This window comes from Jaculus jaculus, chromosome 3 (genome assembly GCF_020740685.1).
Source record: "Jaculus jaculus isolate mJacJac1 chromosome 3, mJacJac1.mat.Y.cur, whole genome shotgun sequence".
In the NCBI taxonomy this organism is placed as follows: domain Eukaryota; kingdom Metazoa; phylum Chordata; class Mammalia; order Rodentia; family Dipodidae; genus Jaculus; species Jaculus jaculus.
Genome location: NC_059104.1, coordinates 86008600 through 86028328, shown reverse-complemented (window position 1 = coordinate 86028328; position 19729 = coordinate 86008600). Strand labels below are relative to the sequence as shown.

Sequence of the window (19729 nt, the reverse complement as noted above, 5' to 3'; positions counted from 1 at the left end):
CCAGATGAATGTGCCACTTTGTACATCTGGCATTCATTACATGAGCACTGGGGAATGGAATCCTAGTTGTTAAACTTTGCAGAAAAGTGCCTTAACCGCTGAGCCATCTCTCCAGCCCCAGATATTTTGTTTTTTGCTTTCTTTGAGGTAGGATCTCACTGTAGCCCAGGCTGACCTGACACTCTGTACTTGCAGGCTGGCCTCAAACTCACAGTGGTCCTCTTATTCTGCCTCCCAAATGCTGGGATTAAAGGCATGTGCCACCACACCTGGCTCAGCCCCAGATTTTTTTTAAATTTTATTTCCTTATTTGTAAGTACAGAGAGAAGGAATGAGTGAGTGAGTATGGGCATGCCAGGGCTTTGCAAGGAAGTGCCTCTAACCACTGAACCATCTGCCCAGCCCATGAAATTAGATCTTAGGAACTCCTTGTAAATGACATTATGCACGTAAATATGTTTCATGAGATTCATCTACATTGTGCTTAGTAGTAATTCATTCATGCCTATTGATGTCATATTCTGCTGGAAGGCTAGACCACAAGTTAGTTATCCATTTTCCTATACATGGGTTGATGGGCAGCTTGTTTCCAATTTTAGGCGACTTTGAATAGTAGTAGTTTGTGTGTGTCTTTTGTGTATGACTGCATGGATGTTTAGTATATAGCGCCCAACAGCTCTATCAATCGTTGTATTTGTTGGCTACGATGGCATACATCTGAAATCTCAGCACTCTGAAGGTAGAAACAGGAGGGTTGTGAATTCAAGTCCAGCCAGGGATATCCAGTGAAACCCTGCTCCAGAACAAAACAAAAAATAATGGTGCCAGTTTTCATTCCTAGCCATGCATATGAGTTCCTCGTCCTCTCTCTATACCCTTACCAATGCTCCACCTCCTCCATGCAGCTGTTCTGCTGGGTGCCTAGCTTTGAAGAACTGAGGTTTTTAATTTGCATTTGCTGGTCATTTGAATATCATTTTGTGAAGTGCCTATTCAAATCTTGTGCACATTTGTCTCAAGAGTCTGTATGAGTACTTGAAATACTTCAGCTAAATGACCTTGGTTGGATATGTATTTGAAACATTTTCCCTTCCTCAGTGGATTGCTTCTTCACTCTCTTAATGATACATTTGAACAGAAGTCTTCATGTCAGTATTTTCCAATTTATCATTTCCTCCTTATGGGTGTACTATTAGTATTGGGTTTGAAAAGCTTTGTTTAGCAAGATGCAGGTGTGTTGGCTTACACTTGTAATCCCAGCCCTCAGGAGGTTGAGGCAGGAGGATTGCTATATGTTTAAAGCTACCTTGGGCTGCAGAGTGATATCTAAACAAAACCACCTTTTTTTTTTTTTTTTCTTGGACAGGTGTGTTGGTGCACTCCTTTAATCCCAGCACTTGGGAGGAAGAGGTAGGAAGATCACTGTGAGTTTGAGGCTACTGAGTGAATTCCAAGTCAGTCTGGGCTAGAGTGAGAGCCTTCCTGGAAAAAAAAAACAAAGCACCTTTTTGTCTACTACAAAGGTAAATCATTTCTTACATTTTGCTCTGAAAGCTTTGTTGTCTCATTATTTACAGGTGTAACCCTTGTCCACTTGGAATTAATTTTTAAATAGCTTGATTTTTTTTTTCCCACAATGTTATCTAGGTTGATTTAATCCTTCATATTGAAATAGCCATCTTGCTGGGGTAGGAGTTGTAGTTCTTTTGTTAGAGAGCTTGTCTAACATGCACAAAGCTCCCTCCATTAGATCCCCAGCATTGCATAAAACTGGCTGTGGTAGCACAGGCCTGCAATCCATGTACTTGGGAGGCACAATCAGAAGTTTAAAAAAAAAATCTTTCCCCACTGTTTTTCTATATTACATTTCAGTGTCACCACTGCCATACTCAGGAGAGCATACAGATGCTGTGTGTATGATATATGCACACACTTTGCAGAGGCCAGAGAAGAACATCAGGTGGCCTCTTTTATCACTCATCCTCATGTTTCCTTAAGACTGGGAAGCCATTTTCAGTCAGCCGGGCTGACTAGTAAGCCTCAGCAATTCTCCTGTCTCAGCTTCCCACGGGGCTGGAGTTACAGGTGTGTGGTCTTACCTAGCTGTTTACCTGGGCACCAGGGAACTAAACTCCAGGTGAATCAGACCCTCTCAGGCCCTAAGCCTAAACATCTTCCCAGCCCAGCACTCTATTTTTATATTGGTTGGTTTGTCCTTCCCCACCAAAGTTGCTGTTCATGAATTCCAGTTGGCTTATAATCAATCCTAATACTCTGGTATTAACATAGGTCAGTGGTTCTTCAGCATCTTGGATACTTTTCTCCAACCTTCCCCATAAAGCCTTTTTAAAAAGTATACTAAGAGCTGGATATGGGGGCTCACGCCTTTTATCCCAGCCCTCAGGAGGCAGAAGTAGGAGGGTTGCTGTGAGTTTGAGGCCACCCTGAGACTACATAATGAATTCCAGGTTAGCTGGGGACCAGAGTGAGACCCTACCTTGAAAAAAAAAATATATATATATAATTTATGTTGGGTGTGGTGGTGTATGCCTTTAATCCCAGCACTTGGGAATCATGAGTTTGAGGCCAGCCTGGGTAAAAGAGAGAAAATGGACACACCAGGGCCTCTAGCTACAGATGAATTCCAGACACACACGCCACTTTGTACATCTGGTTTTACATGAATCCTGGGAAATTGAACCCAGGTTTCCAGCCTCCCTCATCCACATATTTTTTGACATCTTTAATTCTTTAATTTGAAAATTTTAGTGTTGTATCTGTATGTCCCTTGAAATGTATTAATCAAATTATTTACTTTAAAATAAGTCGTAAGGGCTGGAGAGATGGCTTCATAGTTAAGGTACTTGCCTGCAAAGCCCAAGGACCTGGGTTTGATTTCCCAGTACCCACATAAAGCCAGATATACAAAGTGGTGCATGCATCTGGAGTTTGTTTGCAATGGCTGGCTGATGTGCCCATTCCCATTCTGTTTTTTACTCCTCTTGCAAATAAATAAAAATAAAATAAGTCATAAGACTGCAGTTATTAACTAGAATTCTGTTTCTTGCCTGTGACTTTGTAGCAAAGTCAGTATCTTGGAATTTTTATTTCACAGACCAAATCCAAGATTTTTTAAATTATTTCATTGCTAGCTGACTATGTAGTTTGTGCCTGTAATCCTATCACCTGGGAGATGGAGGCAGGATGATCAGGACTTTAAAGTCATCTTCAACTTCAGAGCAAGTTAAAGGCCAACTTGTGTTACATGTGACCCCCCCCCTTCAAGTAAAAATAAATAATTTCACTGATTATAGGCATGTGCTACCACTCCCAGATTCCAGCACTTTTTTTTTCCCCAGTGGTAGGGATCAAACCCAGGACCTCATACATGCCAGGCAAACTGAGCTACATCCTTGGCACCTCACTTTTTATAAATATATAGATATATAAATAACACAAGTGTGGTGGCATAAAGCTGTAATCCTAGCACTCAGGAAGTTGAAACAGAAGGATTATGAATTTAAGACTAGGCTGGGATACATAGTAAGATCTTGTCTCAAAAATAAAGATGGGGGGCTGGAGAGATGGCTTAGCGGTTAAGCGCTTGCCTGTGAAGCCTAAGGACCCCGGTTCGAGGCTCGGTTCCCCAGGTCCCACGTTAGCCAGATGCACAAGGGGGCGCACGCATCTGGAGTTCGTTTGCAGAGGCTGGAAGCCCTGGCACGCCCATTCTCTCTCTCTCCCTCTACCTGTCTTTCTCTCTGTGTCTATCGCGCTCAAATTAATAAATAAAAAATTTAAAAAAAAAACACTTGAGCCAAGCATGGTGGTGTTTTCCTTAAAAAAAAAAAAACAAAAATAAAAAAAATAATAAAGATGGGGCCTGGGGATGTAGTTCAGTTGGTAGAGTGCTTGCCTAACATGTCCAGGGCCCTAGGTTAAATGCCCAACACCACATAAAATTGGGTTTAGTGGCACACACTTATAATCCCAGCACTCTGGAGGGGAAGTGGAGGTGGGAAGATCAGAAGTTCAAGGTCTTATTCAACTACACAGTATGTTGGAGGACAACCTGGGGTGCTGGAGACTATATGCATATATATGTACATATAAAATGTCATATGTAGGGCTGGAGAGATGGCTTAGTGGGTAAGCGCTTGCCTTTGAAGCCTAAGGACCCCGGTTCGAGGCTCAGTTCCCCAGGTCCCACGTTAGCCAGATGCACAAGGGGGCACACGCGTCTGGAGTTCGTTTGCAGAGGCTGGAAGCCCTGGCGCGCCCATTCTCTCTCGCTCCATCTGTCTTTCTCTCTATGTCTGTCGCTCTCAAATAAATAAATAAAAAATTTTTAAAAAAAGATATTTTAAAATGTCGTATGTATACACACATATACAGCATATATGTGTGTATATATATATATAGTCATATGTATACATACATATACACCTATAGCATCTAGAATTGTTTCTGTGCATCAGAATTTCCTGGGAAGCTCATTGAACGACATTGGGCCTTCCTTCTGAACAACTAAATTAGAACTAATGGGAATATCTGTAGCTTTCTTTGTTTGTTTGGGAGTTATTTGGCTTTTGGTTTGATTTTTGAGACAGTCTTACTTTTTAGTCCAGGATGGGCTTTAACTGGAAGTGATCTTCTTGCCCTAGCCTCCCAGGCATGTGCCACAACACCCAGATTTCATGCTGGTTCCTTTTTATGGTATGTGCATGTGTAGTATGGTGTATGTAGGTGTGTACCTGAGGATGTTCACACCCCACATTCATACATGTGGAGGCCAGCGGAGGATGTTGGGTCTCCTCCTCTATCCCACTGTTACCTTATTTCCTTGAGACAGGGTCTCTCACTAAGCATGGTCAGACTAGCTGACCAGCAAGCCCCAGCAATCCTCCTGTTCTGCTTTTCTCAGGTGTGCATGGCAACCCTAGCATTTTGCACTGGTTCTGTGGGAATTGAACTTGGTTACTCGTGTTTGGGCAGCAAGCAGTGTTATCCATGAGCCATCGCCCCAGGGTCCTGATTCTTCTTTTTTAAAATCTCCTTACTAATTTTCTATTAAGTCTGTTTTTCTCTATAACATAATATTCAAGTATCATTCTACTTTGTGCTATATTATATTATATATTATATTATATTATATTATATTATATTATATTATATTATATTATATTACATTACATTACATTACATTACATTACATTACATTACATTACATTATAATCACTAGCCCAGGCTGACCTGGAATTCACTACATAGTCTCAAAGTAGCTGCAAACTCATGGAAATCCTCCTATCTCTGCCTCCCAAGTGCTGGGATTTAAGGCATGTAACACCATGCCTGGCCTTTCTTTATGGTTTTGTTAAGCATAAGAACAAATAACTATGGGGCTGAAGAGATGGCTTAGTGGTTAAAGAAACTTGCTTGCAAAGCCTGATAACCTGAGTTCGATTCTCCAGTACCCACATAAAGCCAGATGCATAAAGTGGGACATGCATCTGGAATTCATTTTGCAATAGCAAGAGGATCTGGTGTACCCATACACACTTTCTTGCCATTTCTCTTATTCATAAATAAATAAATGAAAAAGTGACTATGTATACAACCACATAGCAAACCAAAGACTAGACAGCTAGTGACTAGACCTTCCAGCTGAGATTTAGGTTCACTATCTTACCTACTTGGTCACTGCTGAGTCTTGGAAAAACTGAATCATGTTTGGGTGATTGCTTCATAGCCCTGGCTGCCTAAGGGCTGACAAGAAACAAGGAAGTCTGTGGTTACTGGAACTTATCTGCCACCTTGCTCAATTATCTTGTTAAAGATGTCACTTCTCAGCCAGGCGTGGTGGCACAAACCTTTAAAGCCAGCACTCAGGAGGCACAGGTAGGAGGATCCCCGTGAGTTCAAGGCCACCCTGAGACTACCTAGTGAATTCCAGGTCAGCCTGAGCTAAAACAAGACTCTACCTCCAAAAAGGGGGCGGGGTGGAGAGATGGCTTAGAGGTTAAGCCACTTGCCTACAAAGCCTAAGGACCCAGATTTGATTCACCAGGACCCATGTAAGCCAGATGCACAAGGTGACACATGCGTATGGAGTTTGTTTGTAGTGCTAGAGGTCCTGGTGCATCCATTCTCTCTCTCTCTCTCTAATAAGTAAATAAATAAAATAAAAAGGCAAAATAAAAGAAAAAGACAGTTACCCAAAATTAGGATGTGTTGCCAAAAGAACAACTTATTTCATAAAATTCTCTTTTTTCTTTGTTCTTTTTTAAAAAATTTATTTTATTTTTTCTCAATTTTTTAAAACATTTTCCATGATTATAAAAAATATCCCATGCTAGTACCCCCCCTTTTTCCCCTTTGAAATTCCATTCTCCATCATATCCTCTCCCCATCTCAATCAGTCTCTCTTTTATTTTGATGTCATGATCTTTCCCTCCCCTTATGATAGTCTTGTGTAGGTAGTGTCAAGCACTATGAGGTCATGGATATCGAGGCCATTTTTTGTCTGGAGGGAGCACGTTGTAAGAAGTCCTACCTTTCCTTTGGCTCTTACATTCTTTCCACCACCTCTTCCACATTAGACCCTGAGCCTTGGAAGGTGTGATCGAGATGTTACTCGGTACTCTAGTCGCTTCTTTCCAGCACCATGATACCTTCTGAGTCGTCCCAAGGTTACTGCCATCTGAAAAGAGAAGATTCTCTACCCAAAGTGAGAGTAGTATTAATATAAGAGTATAAATATTAAGAGAAGTGCTTACTGGGCAGTTTGATAAGCATAGTATATACACTTATCCAGACATCAGCAGATGTTACACCCCTAGGGCTTATGACTACCCCTGTTTTAAGTTTTCAGTATCAGGGATGTATCTCCTCCCTTGGAGTGGTCCTCCAGGCAATTGGAGGGCAGTTGGTTTCCACCATGACAGACGAGCCACAATTGCACCCGTTGGCTCATTTGGCCTGGCTGGCCAATTATAAGGTAGTGTCCACTGTTGAGTATCTTCACTGGAGGTGTATCTTTCTCCCATTGAAATGCATGCAGAATGGCTTCTTCCAGCTTTTTGTCAGCTGGTCTACATGGAGGAGGTTATCATCAGTTCCAGCAGGATTTCTCAGTGGCCTTGCAGCCCAAGTATATGGAGTCTTCAACAATTCCTGGTGGGAAACCAAGGGCCTCAGCAATGGCCTATAATGATTTGGGGGCATCCGGGACCTCCCTGGCCAACAACGCACTGGATGGTATCCCATCCCTGGCACTGAAAATTTTCTAGCAATGATCTATGGCTCCTGAGTGTTCCATTGTCCAAAACCGAAGGATTCCATTTGATTTATTTATATCCTCTTAGATTTTGATTAGCCCTCTCTCCACCTTTCCTTTACTCAATCTCCTCCCTTGACCTCACTTTGGGCCTTTTCACCCCTGTGAATCTATTCTTCTACTTACATATATACAATACCAACCTACTAAGTACCCTCCTCCCTTCCTTTCTCTTCCCTTTGTATGTCTTTTTAGCTTACTGGCCTCTGCTACTGAGTTTTTTCCTTCTCACACAGAAGCCTAATCATCTGTAGCTAAGATCCACATATGAGAGAGAACATGCAGCACTTGGCTTTCTGAGCCTGGGTTACCTCACTTAGTATAATCCTTTCCAGGTCCATCCAGTTTTCTGCAAATTTCATAACTTCATTTTTCTTTACTGCTGAGTAGAACTCCATTGTATAAATGTGCCCCATCTTCATTATCCACTCATCAGTTGTGGAGTTGAGAGACTTCTAGGCTGGTTCCATTTCCCAGCTATTATAAATTGAGCAGCAATAAACATGGTTGAGGACATACTTCTAAGGAAATGAGATGATGGTGGCCAATCTGACAGGAGTGAGATGGAATCTCAATGTAGTTTTAATCTGCATTTCCCTGATGACTAGGGATGTAGAACAATTTTTTAGATGCTTATATGCCATTCGTATTTCTTCCTTTGAGAATGCTGTTTAGCTCCATAGCCCATTTTCTGATTGGCTTGTTTGATTCCTTATTAGTTAACTTTTTGAGTTCTTTGTATATCCTAGATATTAATCCTCTATCAGATATATAGCTGGTGAAGATTTTTTCCCATTCTGTAGGTTGCCCCTTTGCTTTATTCACAGTGTACTTTGCAGTACAAAATCTTTGTAATTTCATGAGGTTCCAGTGGTTAATCTGTGGTTTTATTGCCTGAGCAGTTGGAGTTGTATTCAGAAAGTCTTTGCCAAGACCAATATGTTGAAGGGTTTCCCCTACTTTTTCCCCTAACAGTTTCAGAGTTTCAGGTCTGATGTTCTTTTCTTTTTTAAAAAATATGTTTTATTTATTTATTTGAGAAAGGCAGAGAGAGAGAGAAAAAGAATGGGAACACCAGGCCCTCCAGCCACTACAAACGAACTCCAGATGCATACGTCCCCTTGTGCATCTGGCTTATATGGGTACTGTAGAGTTGAACCAGGGTCCTTTGGCTTTGCAGGCAAATGCCTTAACTGCTAAACCTTCTCTCCAGCCTCCTGTTCTTTTTTTTTTTTTTTTTTTATTTATTTATTTGAGAGCGACAGACACAGAAAGACAGGTAGAGGGAGAGAGAGAGAATGGGTGCGCCAGGGCTTCCAGCCTCTGCAAACGAACTCCAGACGCGTGCGTCCCCTTGTGCATCTGGCTAACGTGGGACCTGGGGAACCGAGCCTCGAACCAGGGTTCTTAGGCTTCACAGGCAAGCGCTTAACCGCTACGCCATCTCTCCAGCCCTCCTGTTCTTTTTTAAATTTTTTTTTGAGAGAGAGAAACAGAGAGAGACAGAGAGAATGGACACGCCAGGGCCACCAGCCACTGCAAACAAACTCCAGATTTGGGATCCTCTGGCTTTGCAGGCAAACAAATGCCTTAACCAGTAAGCCATCTCTCCAGCCCCTGATTTCTTTTTTTTTTTTTAACTTTTAAAAAATTTTAAAATATATATCTGATAGAGGATTAATATCTAGGATATACAAAGAACTCAAAAAGTTAAATAATAAGGAATCAAACAAGCCAATCAAAAAATGGGCTATGGAGCTAAATAGAGCATTCTTAAAGGAAGAAATACGAATGGCATATAAGCATCTCAAAAAATGTTCTATGTCACTAGTCATCAGGGAAATGCAGATTAAAACTACATTGAAATTCCATCTCATTCTTGTCAGATTGGCCACCATCATGAAAACAAATGATCATAAATGTTGGCGGGGATGTGGAAAAAAGGAACCCTTCTACACTGCTGGTGGGAATGCAATCTGGTCCAGCCATTGTGGAAATCAGTGTGGAGGTTCCTAAAACAGCTAAAGATTGATCTACCATATGACCCAACTATAGCACTCCTAGGCATATATCCGAAGGACTCATCTCATTTCCTTAGAAGTATGTGCTCAACTATGTTTATTGCTGCTCAATTTATAATAGCTGGGAAATGGAACCAGCCTAGATGTCCCTCAACTGATGAGTGGATAATGAAGATGTAGCACATTTATACAATGGAGTTCTACTCAGCGGTAAAGAAAAATGAAGTTATGAAATTTGCAGAAAACTGGATGGACCTGGAAAGGATTATACTAAGTGAGGTAACCCAGGCCCAGAAAGCCAAGCGCCACATGTTCTCTCTCATATGTGGATCCTAGCTACAGATGATTGGGCTTCTGCGTGAGAATGAAAATACTTAGTAGCAGAGGCCAGTAAGTTGAAAAGGAGACATAAAGAGAAGAGAAAGGAAGGGAGAAGGGTACTTAATAGGTTGATGTTTTATATATATGTGAGTACAATGATTGAGATGGGGAGGTAATATGATGGAGAATGGAATTTCAAAGGGGAAAGTGTGGAGGGGAGCGAGGGAATTACCATGGGATATTTTTTTATAATCATGGAAAATGCTAACAAAAATGTTAAAAAAGCAAACAACAACAACAAAAATTCAAAAATATATAAATAAAAATTGTTTATTTCTTTGTGCAAAAAAAAATCTAGTCCCTATATGCAAAAAAAACTTCACAACTTCTATAATTATGGACAATAAACCATAATAATTCCCTCCCCCCCATACTAATTCCTTGTGTTAATTTTTAAATTTTTAGAGTAATATTTAAGAAATTAAATGAATTTTCAGTTTGTATTAAAGTCAAATAATGAATTTTAAATTAAAATAAAAAATAGTTTTTAGATAAGTGCTGTTTGCTGCTAGAAGAAAAGGGCATTTTGAGTGGCTTCATGATGACACAGAGATAGCAGCCAGGATCAGGAAAAGGACTTCAAACCCTCTCATAGTGTGAGGTGTTGCATAGCTGCAGCCTCCCATGTAGATTGTCAGAACCCACAGGATATGAAGAAAGAAAAGAAGCATAGACACACGAGCAGCCCACTTCGGGTGTCCTTCCTCGTGGTTCGGCAGTTAACTGCTTTTCTCTTTCAGCTCTTGTCTTTGGTTCCTGCGCTCTTCTTTTTGCCCTCTGATTAGTCAGATTTTATCACTGTGACAAATACCTGAGAAGGAAAGATTGATTTTGGCTCTCAGTTTCTAAGGCTTTAGTACGTCATGGGGAGAAGGACATAGTAGAGCATAGCAGTTCATGTTATAGAGCCAGAAAGCAGAGAAAAGGAAAAACAGGAAAAGGAAGACCAAGATATAGCTCCAAGGACACGCCTCTAGTTACCTACCTCCAAATAGGCCCACTTCCTACCTTTAGTACCTCCCTGCAGTGTCCTCAAATGAATCCCTGAAGGGATGAATCCCCTCAGAGCTCTGTTGTTCTAATCCATCCCTGGAAGCTGGGCATGGTGGCACACATTTTTAATCACAGCACTTGGGACATTAGAGACGACATAGTGAATTCCAAAATCAGCCTGAGCCAGAGCGAGACCCTACCTCAAAAAACCAAAACAACAACAACAACAACAAAAAGCTAATCTTCCCTGGAAATAACTCATAGATACACCCAGTGGAGTACCTGACAGGCCTCATTTCAGTCAAGACTAATCATCGCATACCTTTCCCCTTTGCTACTTCAGTGTTACTTTTTTTTTTTGTTTTGTTTTTTGTTTTTGGTTTTTGGTTTTTGGCTTTTCGAGGTAGGGTCTCACTGTGGTCCAGGCTGACCTGGAATTAACTCTGTAGTCTCAGGGTGGCCTTGAACTCACAGCGATCCTCCTACCTCTGCCTCCTGAGTGCTGGTATTAAAGGCGTGTACCACCACGCCCGGCTACTTTTTTTTTTTTTTTTTTAAGGTAGAGTTTCACTGTAGCTCAGGCTGACCTGGAATTCACTATGTAGTCTCAGGGTGGCCTTGAACTCACAGTGATCCTTCTACCTCTGCCTCCCGAGTGCTTGGATTAAAGGTGTGCGCCACCACGCCCAGTTTTACAGTGTTACTTTTTAGAACTGTGGTAAATATTCATCTCTAGTTTTGTCAGTTTTTTTTTGTTTGTTTTTTTTTGGTTTTGTTTTTCGAGGTAGGGTCTCACTCTGGCTCAGGCTGACCTGGAATTCACTATGGAGTCTCAGGGTGGCCTTGAACTCACGGCAATCCTCCTACCTCTGCCTCCCGAGTGCTGGGATTAAAGGCGTGCGCCACCACACCCGGCTTAGTTTTGTCAGTTTTGATGTTAATAGTGTTCAGCATCAATGAGCAAAGCATTAATGTTTAATATAAAGTAATATTTTTAAAACTTTGAGCCAGGCGTGGTGGTGCACGCCTTTAATCCCAGCACTTGGGAGGCAGAAGTAGGAGGATTGCCATGAGTTCAAGGCCACCCTGAGATGACAGAGTTAATTCCAGATCAGCCTGGACCAGAGTGAGACCTTACCTCGAAAAAAAAAAATTTGAAACCACTAATTATAGAATGTGTGCAATAATGAGATTTGTTTCTCTGTGAGTTCTTGGAGGGAAGCTTTGTTTCTCTGCAAATCCAGCCAAGAGTTAGAAAGTGGCCATCTGCCTGCTGCTTCTCAGCTCCCAGGTCAAGCTCTGCACCAGCCCTTGTGCTGGAGAAACATCTCTATAATGGTCGGATTCTCATATTAGGGCAGGCTTCACCCCACAAAATCTTTTCCTAGAAACCAAAGCCAAAAGAGCCTCCAGCATCAGGACCATCCTCTGTATTTGCTACCCATCTAAGGTGTTCCTGTTCCCTAGCATTTCCAAACAAATTCAGGAGTAATTTCATAATCTCACCACCAAAATCCAAAAGCAAAATCTTCTGAAATCAAATAGCACTGAATTAAAGACTAGATTTGGGAAAATGAATATCATAGTATTGAGCCTTATAAACCCAACATATCACATTCCTTCCCTGTCTCGATTATTTTGTGTGTTTTGAGATAGTCTTGCCAGGCTGGTTTCAGTCTCCTGGACTCAAGCCTTTTGAGTGGCTGGATCCACACAAGTTTATATTACCACATCTGGTTAGATTAAAGACACTAACTCAACAAATCCTGTCAACACTTTACCCACACTATCATGTTATCCAACACTGAGTTGCAGTTTCTAGTATTACAGTATTTCCATTTCACGGAGGGAGAGATTAAAACCTGGCAAGGTTACCCAAGGCCATGGTTAGTTAACTCTTAAGATGAGAATCCAGGCACTCTGCCTGCAGTGTGCAGCCTTCACCACTTTGTGACTTTGTTTCTCTGAGCTGACAGTTGAGGGATGGGTGGATGGGTGAGGATGTTCACAAGGAAGACAGATTTGGAGGAAGTCTAATAAGATATTGTAGCAGACAGTTTCAGGTTTGCTGAGATGAACTTCTGGACCAGGTACAATTATGGAGGAATGGATTTATTGAGGTTTACAGATGCAGGGGAAGTTCCATAATGGTGGAAGAAGCTGGCCTGCTTTCACTGGACCAAAATACAACCTAAAAGCCAAAAGCCACACAGCACAGCATACTTCAGGAACTCTAGCTAGGCACACACTTTGCATATCTTTAGAATGAAATCTCAAACCCATCACCACACCTTAAGATCCGCCCAATGACACCGCCTCCATCCAGGTGGCTGCAGATGCAAACTACAAACTAATAAAACACTGAATATATTGGATGGGGGAGGGTCATCTATTCAAACGATCACAGATGTCTCCAAAGCACTCCTACTGCTCAGTACCAGTCTACCTACCCAAATAGCCACTGTCTTTCTCCCATTTCAGCATTCACACAGGAAGTCTCCAGAGTAATGCCTGGTGGTTGTGTTTTCCCAGACCTTGAATCCTGGCTGGGTGGAGTAGAGAATAATCACTCTGCCTGTCCTGCTGAATCCATATCCTGTGAGTGCAATCACACAATACAAATCTAAGTCATAGTGTGTCTTTCCCTGGTTCCATGATTTGGATCTGTTTAGAGACCAAGCTGTTAGGTACTACGAATGAATTTCCAGGTGGGTCCAGCTTTCATGACTCTGTCCTCTGTAGGATGGCTGTTCCGTGAGGGCAGGACTGGCTCTTCCCTGTCTCCTGCTGCTTTCCCGATGCCTGCTGTCCCCAGGCTTGTGTGCAGCCCAGCACTATGGCTTCACCGGCTTCCCTTCCAGCTGCTTCCTCCCCATCCAAGAAGCCTCGGGACAAGATAGCTGGTGAGTGGATCCAGTTTCCTAATTCTGTCCTGACTCCTAAGAGAGTAATCTCCAGTTCCCATGCTGGTGAGGAGGGAGGCCTGACTGGTCCAAACAGGAGAGAGAAGCAAGAAGACTGATGATGGTCAGAAGCTACTGATGGGTCTTGAAAGGGCGATACTTCATGGGAGGCCTATCATGGTTTCAGATGTCTCCTGGGCTTATTCTGCCTAGAAACCACTGTCCTGAGTCTCTTGTCAGCTATTTTTTTTTGTTTGTTCTTGTTTTTGTTTTGTTTTGTTTTGTTTTTTGAGGTAGGGTCTTGCTGTAGCCCAGGCTGACATGGAATTCACTATGTAGTCTCAGGGTGGCCCCAAACTCACAGCAATCCTCCTACTCTCCCTCCCAAGTGCCGGAATTAAAGGTGTGCACCACTATGTCTGGTGTCAGCTAAATCTTTGATATCATTCATAGGAAAAAAACAAGGAGAGTATTAATTAGTTCCCAGAATTAATGTTGAATTTCACCTTATCAACGAATGAGTTTTAATGTTTGGAGTGCTGACAATATTGAGGGCACTGCATTGTCTCCCTTAACCTTCAGGAACTAAACAACCCCATTTTTTAGATGAGGAAATAGAGATCTAGACTGACTTGCTTATGGTCATAGAGAAAGCAACCAACACATGTAGTCAATTCTCAGTGTCTGACCAAGGTGTGGGTTTTGAAGCACCAAGCTCAGTACTCCTCAACAGCCCTCTTCTATTTAGCAGCAAACAGATAGATGCCAATTCCTTTATTCCTCTTGTCCTTTTCTTCCTCTTCCTTTTTTTTTTTTTTTTTTGAGACAGGGTCTCAGAAAGACCAGAGCTGCCTTGAACTTGCTAGGTAACTGAGTATAACCCCTGCCTCAACTTCCCAACTACCAGGATTATAGCCATATGTCATCATATCTGCCGCCTCCTCAGTGTACAGCTTTCCTTTCCTACACTAACCTAAATCACCTCCTCTAAGTGCTGGAAGTGGGCTTTGGGCCTGACTGATCCTCGTCTGTGCACATAGCTCTCCTAGCAGATGCGCACATGGTGGTAGTGAGTGGATCCTTCTGCTTTAGGTTGGGCTGAGAATGTCAGATATCAAAGGACCTGGAACCAAACAAAGCCATCCATATTCCATTTAATTATTATATTTAATTTAAATATCTATTTTATTTTATTTGGTTTTTGTTTACAAAGTAGGGTCTTGCTCTAACCCAGGCTGACCTAGAATTCACTATGGAGTCTCAGGGTGGCCTCGAACTCACGGCAATCCTTCTACCTCTGCCTCCTGAGTGCTGGGATTAAAGGCATGTGCCACCATGCCCGGCTTAGCTATTTTATTTTTGAGAAGGGGATCTATTTCCCTGTGTTGCCCAGGCTGGCTTGAAACTCTTGACCTTACTGTCTCAGCCTTCTGAGTAGCAAGGACTACATACAGGCAGTTGGCTAGGTCACCTCTCTAAATCAGGCTAGTAAAACAGTCCCATAGGATTCCAAATTCACTCAGTATTTTGGGAACCCATGAAGACAGAGGGAGCACTTAGGCAAGACCTAAGGAATATACATACATACAGGGGAGTGGGACTCTTGAGAGTACAGTGGAGCTGGCTGGAATCCCGCCTATCTTTCTTTGCAGTAAGGTTTTTCCTGGGTCACTGTGGAGACAGCAGGCCTCAGCACAGTGTTTCTTTTCCTCAGACTGGTTCAGACAGGCACTGTTGAAGAAGCCCAAGAAGATGCCCGTCTCCCAGGAAAGCCATGCCAGTGATGATTCACAGCCATCCTCACAGGAGAGTCTCCCACCTTCCAGCTTCAGCTCACCCCTAAGCTTCAGTTCAGATGCATCTCCCACTCACCTATCAACACATGTGGACACCAGCAGTAGTGGCCGCTGGGGCAAAGACTATGACGTCTGTGTGTGCCACAGTGAGGAGGACCTGGTGGCCGCCCAGGAGCTGGTCTCCTACCTAGAGGACAGCACTAGCAGCCTACGCTGTTTCCTGCAGCTTCGGGATGCCACTCCAGGTGGCGCCATCGTGTCTGAGCTGTGCCAAGGGCTGAGCAGTAGTCACTGTCGAGTCCTGCTCATCACCCCAGGCTTCCTTCAGGATCCCTGGTGCAAGTACCAGATGCTGCAGGCCTTGACAGAGGCCCCGGGATCTGAGGGCTGCACCATCCCCCTGCTGTCAGGCCTGACCAGAGCATCTTACCCCCCTGAGCTCCGATTCATGTACTATGTGGATGGAAGAGGCCGGGATGGTGGCTTTTATCAAGTCAAGGAAGCTGTCCTGCGCTGTAAGATATCGGGGGTGGGGGGAGAAAGGGAAAGGGAGTAATCCACAGTGATCTGTGAGGCCATTAGGAGACACCTCATGCAGCTCTTATGAACAGGCTCTGAGAAAGATTGATTGGGTTTGTATCCTGGTGCCTTCATCCATTAGTATTTGAGAAGTTAGTTGGGCAAATTATTGAACCCCTCTGGACTTGAATTTCTCATTGTTATTCAGGTTTTCATTGATGTAAAGTAAGAAGAGTAAGAACGTGGCCTGGTACATGGCAGGTATTCCTAACAGACAGGGTATAGCACACATCACATCCTTAACCCATGTTAGCAAGTAGAAATGGTAAGATAGAAATAGATTTCTCGGGCTGGAGAAATGGCTTAGCAGTTAAAGCACTTGCCTGCAAAGCCTAAGGACCCAGGTTCAATTCCCCAGGACCCACGTAAGCCAGATGCAGAAGGTGGCGCATGCATCTTGAGTTCATTTGCAGTGGCTGGGTGCCCTGGAGTGCCCATTCTGTTTTTCTCCATCTGCCTCTTCTCTCTCTCTCTCTGTCAAATAAAGAAATGAATAAAAAAAATTTTAAAGAAATAGATTTCTCACTGAAATTGGGTTAGAGGTGTCTTTCAAGACACTGGGAGTGACATCAATTCAGTAAAGTACTAAAAGTAGTAGGAAAGAATTGTAGATGACTAGTGAGTATACTGAGAGGAGGTTTATTTTATTATAATGGGTTAGAAAAATGATAAAAAAAAAAATAGAGAGGCGAGCCAGGTATGGTGGAGCAAGCCTTTAATCCCAGCACCCAGTAATCAAAGGTAGGAGGATTACTATGAGTTAGTTCAAGGCCAGTCTGAGACTACAGAGTGAGTTCCAGGTCAGCCTGGGCTAGAGTGAGACCCTACCTCAAAAACAAACAAACAAAAAAAAACATAGATGTGAGACCTGTTGGGGATAAGCAGTTGCTAATTTTGGTAGAGTGACAAGTCCCGTGATTCTGTTTGGTCTCTTTCAGATCTGGAAACACTTCATTGACACTAATGCCATCATGGGACCAAAAAGTTGGAGTGAAGCTGGAAATGGCACATGCTAGCCCTTGGATTCTACAGATATATAGCTGGAGGTATCAGAAGTCAGAACCAACTGCACTTTGCACATGACACAGGATCAGGTTGCCCACCAGGCTTACAATCCTGTGAGCTCCTCAGAAAGACCATAGGGAAGTTGGGGAGGAGCATGGGGACTCCCCTGGAAAGGCAAAGAGGAAACCAGAAATTGAAAGTGGCAGCAAGAAATGCTGGTGTCAGTGGTGTCATTTCCACTGCTTGTGTGGACAGGAAGATGGCACACTGGTAGTCTTCCCCTGGAAGTTTAAATTACTACATACTTTTTATAAAGCACAACTATAGTATCTTGTGAAGTTTTATATTTCCTCTAAATATAAAATATTGCCTGCGATTTTTGTCTCATAAAGTTCTTGTGTTACTCCTACATTTGATCTTGCAAAAAAAAAGAAGAAGAAGAAGAAGAAGGAGGTGACAAGAGATTGCATTTTCTTCCAGAAGAATTTCTTTTTACATGTAGCTCTTTAGTCTATCTATTTGGGTTTTTTGTTGTTGTTGTTTGTTTTGTTTTTGTCTTTTGAGGTAGGGTCTCACTCTAGGCTAGGCTGACCTGGAATTCACTGTGTAGTCTCAGGGTGGCCTTGAACTCACAGTGATCCTCCTACCTCTGCCTCCCAAGTGCTGGGATTAAAGATGTGTACCACCATGCCCAAGCTTGCTTTTCTTATTTTTGTCTGAGACAGGCAGGCCTTAAACTTGAGACCCTCCTGATTCAGTCCCCCAATTGTGGAGATTACAGGGATCATAAGACATCATGCCTACTATTTCTTTTAAGCCAGATACCCAACTCTTCCTCCTCAGTTTCTATCAGATAGTCACTAATCCATCCTATCCCCACCAACTGAGATATCCCTTTTGCTACATTGTCTGTTGCTGTTTCCCTGTTCTCTTCATGTTCCCTGTATTGGTGCCACATAGTCTTTTAATAAGCTTTAATAGTTTACAGGGCAATTCTTCCAACTCTTAATGTTCATGTAAATCACCCTTTTTATTTTGTTTTATTTTATTTTATTTTATTTGTTTTGGCTTTTCCAAGGTAGTGTCTCACTGTAGCCCAGGCTGACCTGACCTGTAGTCCCAGGTTAGCCTTTAACTCACAGCAGTCTTCCTACCTCAGCCTCCCAAGTGCCCGGACTAAGGCATACACCACTACACCAGGCTGTCTCTTGTTGTTGCACTCTGATGTTGTTCCTGTTTTTCTGTATTGTCTAGTCATACTGTCATGTTCTAAGAAAAAAGCCTGTATTTTTATTGGAGTTATGTTTAATTTATAGATTTATTTAGAAACAATTACTGTTATGATAAAGCTTTCCTATCCATAAAATGGTATTTGTCTTTAAATGTATTTCAAGAAAGCTGTACAATCCTTTTCATATTTGTTGGTCTCATCTTTTACTAGATTTATTCCTTATCATTGTATATTTCTGCTACTATTGTAAAGAGTTTTTACAAAGCAGATACACATATGCTAATCTGCTACTGATATAAAGCATTATATATTGTATGTTGGCTATTAAGCAATGTGCTGAATTATTCTACAAAACTTAGATTATATGGGGCATCCTATAAATAGTCATATAATTTGCAAAGCAAAGCCAAAACTACAGTTCCTTTCCATGTGTCCTGGGCTCTCCAATGAAACAGGGAAGTGGCCCTAACAGTCACTGCTGTTTCATTCCTTAAAGGGAATGCCATTTTAGACAAAAGACAAAAATGTCATTTGTCATTAAATGTGTTTGCTGTAAGATTTTAAAACCCTTTTCTTTGAAATAGAGTCTTAATGTATCCCAGGTTAGCCTACAACTCTCTGTAGCTCTGGATGACATTGAACTCTTGATCCTCCTGCCTCCATCTCCCAAGTGCTTAGGACTGCAGGCATCCATCATCACACATAGTTGGAACTTTTTCTTTCTTTCTCTGTATTTTTTTTTTTTTTTTTTTTGGTTTTTTGAGGTAGGGTCTCACTCTACCCCAGGCTGACCTGGAATTCACTCTGTATTCTTAGGGTGGCCTCGAACTCACAACAGTCCTTCTACCTCTGCCTCCCGAGTGCTGGGATTAAAGGCATGTGCCACCACACCTGACTTCTTTCTTTCTTTTTTTTTTAAATTAAAAAATTGTATTAACATTTTCCATGATTATAAAATATATCCCATGGTAATTCCCTCCCTCCCCACCCCCACACTTTCCCATTTGAAATTCCATTCTCCATCATATTACCTCCCCATTACAATCATTGTAATTACATATATACAATATCAACCTATTAAGTATCCTCCTCCCTTCCTTTCTCTACCCTTGATGTCTCCTTAGTGGCCTCTGCTACTAAGTATTTTCATTCTCACGCAGAAGCCCAATCATCTGTAGCTGGGATCCACATATGAGAGAGAACATGTGGCGCTTGGCTTTCTGGGCCTGGGTTACCTCACTTAGTATAATACTTTCCAGGTCCATCCATTTTTCTACAAATTTCATAACTTCATTTTTCTTTACCGCTGAGTAGAACTCCATTGTATAAATGTGCCACATCTTCATTATCCACTCTTCTGTTGAGGGACATCTAGGCTGGTTCCATTTCCCAGCTATTATAAATTGAGCAGCAATAAACATAGTTGAGCATGTACTTCTAAGGAAATGAGATGAGTCCTTTGGATATATGCCTAGGAGTGTTAT

The 19729-nt window shown here is 42.2% G+C and overlaps 1 protein-coding gene across 2 annotated transcripts; it reads left to right on the top strand.

The window, feature by feature from the left end:
* Positions 1 to 1385: 1385 nt before the first annotated feature.
* On the top strand, positions 1386 to 17390 carry LOC101616855 (TIR domain containing adaptor protein). Of its 2 annotated transcripts, none has more exons than XM_004665454.2 (4): positions 1386 to 1523; positions 13474 to 13634; positions 15349 to 15945; positions 16948 to 17390. In XM_004665454.2, exons 2-4 carry the CDS (start codon positions 13568 to 13570, stop codon positions 16965 to 16967), a joined length of 684 nt encoding a protein of 227 aa, XP_004665511.2. In that variant the 5' UTR covers positions 1386 to 1523; positions 13474 to 13567; the 3' UTR covers positions 16968 to 17390. The 2 variants fall into 2 exon arrangements, with proteins under 2 accessions (XP_004665511.2, XP_045001659.1); XM_045145724.1 differs by lacking the exon at positions 1386 to 1523 and adding an exon at positions 13224 to 13329.
* The last annotated feature ends 2339 nt before the right edge of the window (positions 17391 to 19729 follow it).

Excerpts from the sequence above, each read along its gene's own strand:
- LOC101616855 (XM_004665454.2), top strand. The coding sequence starts at position 13,568 with ATGGCTTCACCGGCTTCCCTTCCAGCTGCTTCCTCCCCATCCAAGAAG. Across the intron at positions 13,635-15,348 it reads GCCTCGGGACAAGATAGCTG|ACTGGTTCAGACAGGCACTG; the intron begins GTGAGTGGATCC and ends TCTTTTCCTCAG. Across the intron at positions 15,946-16,947 it reads CAAGGAAGCTGTCCTGCGCT|ATCTGGAAACACTTCATTGA; the intron begins GTAAGATATCGG and ends GGTCTCTTTCAG.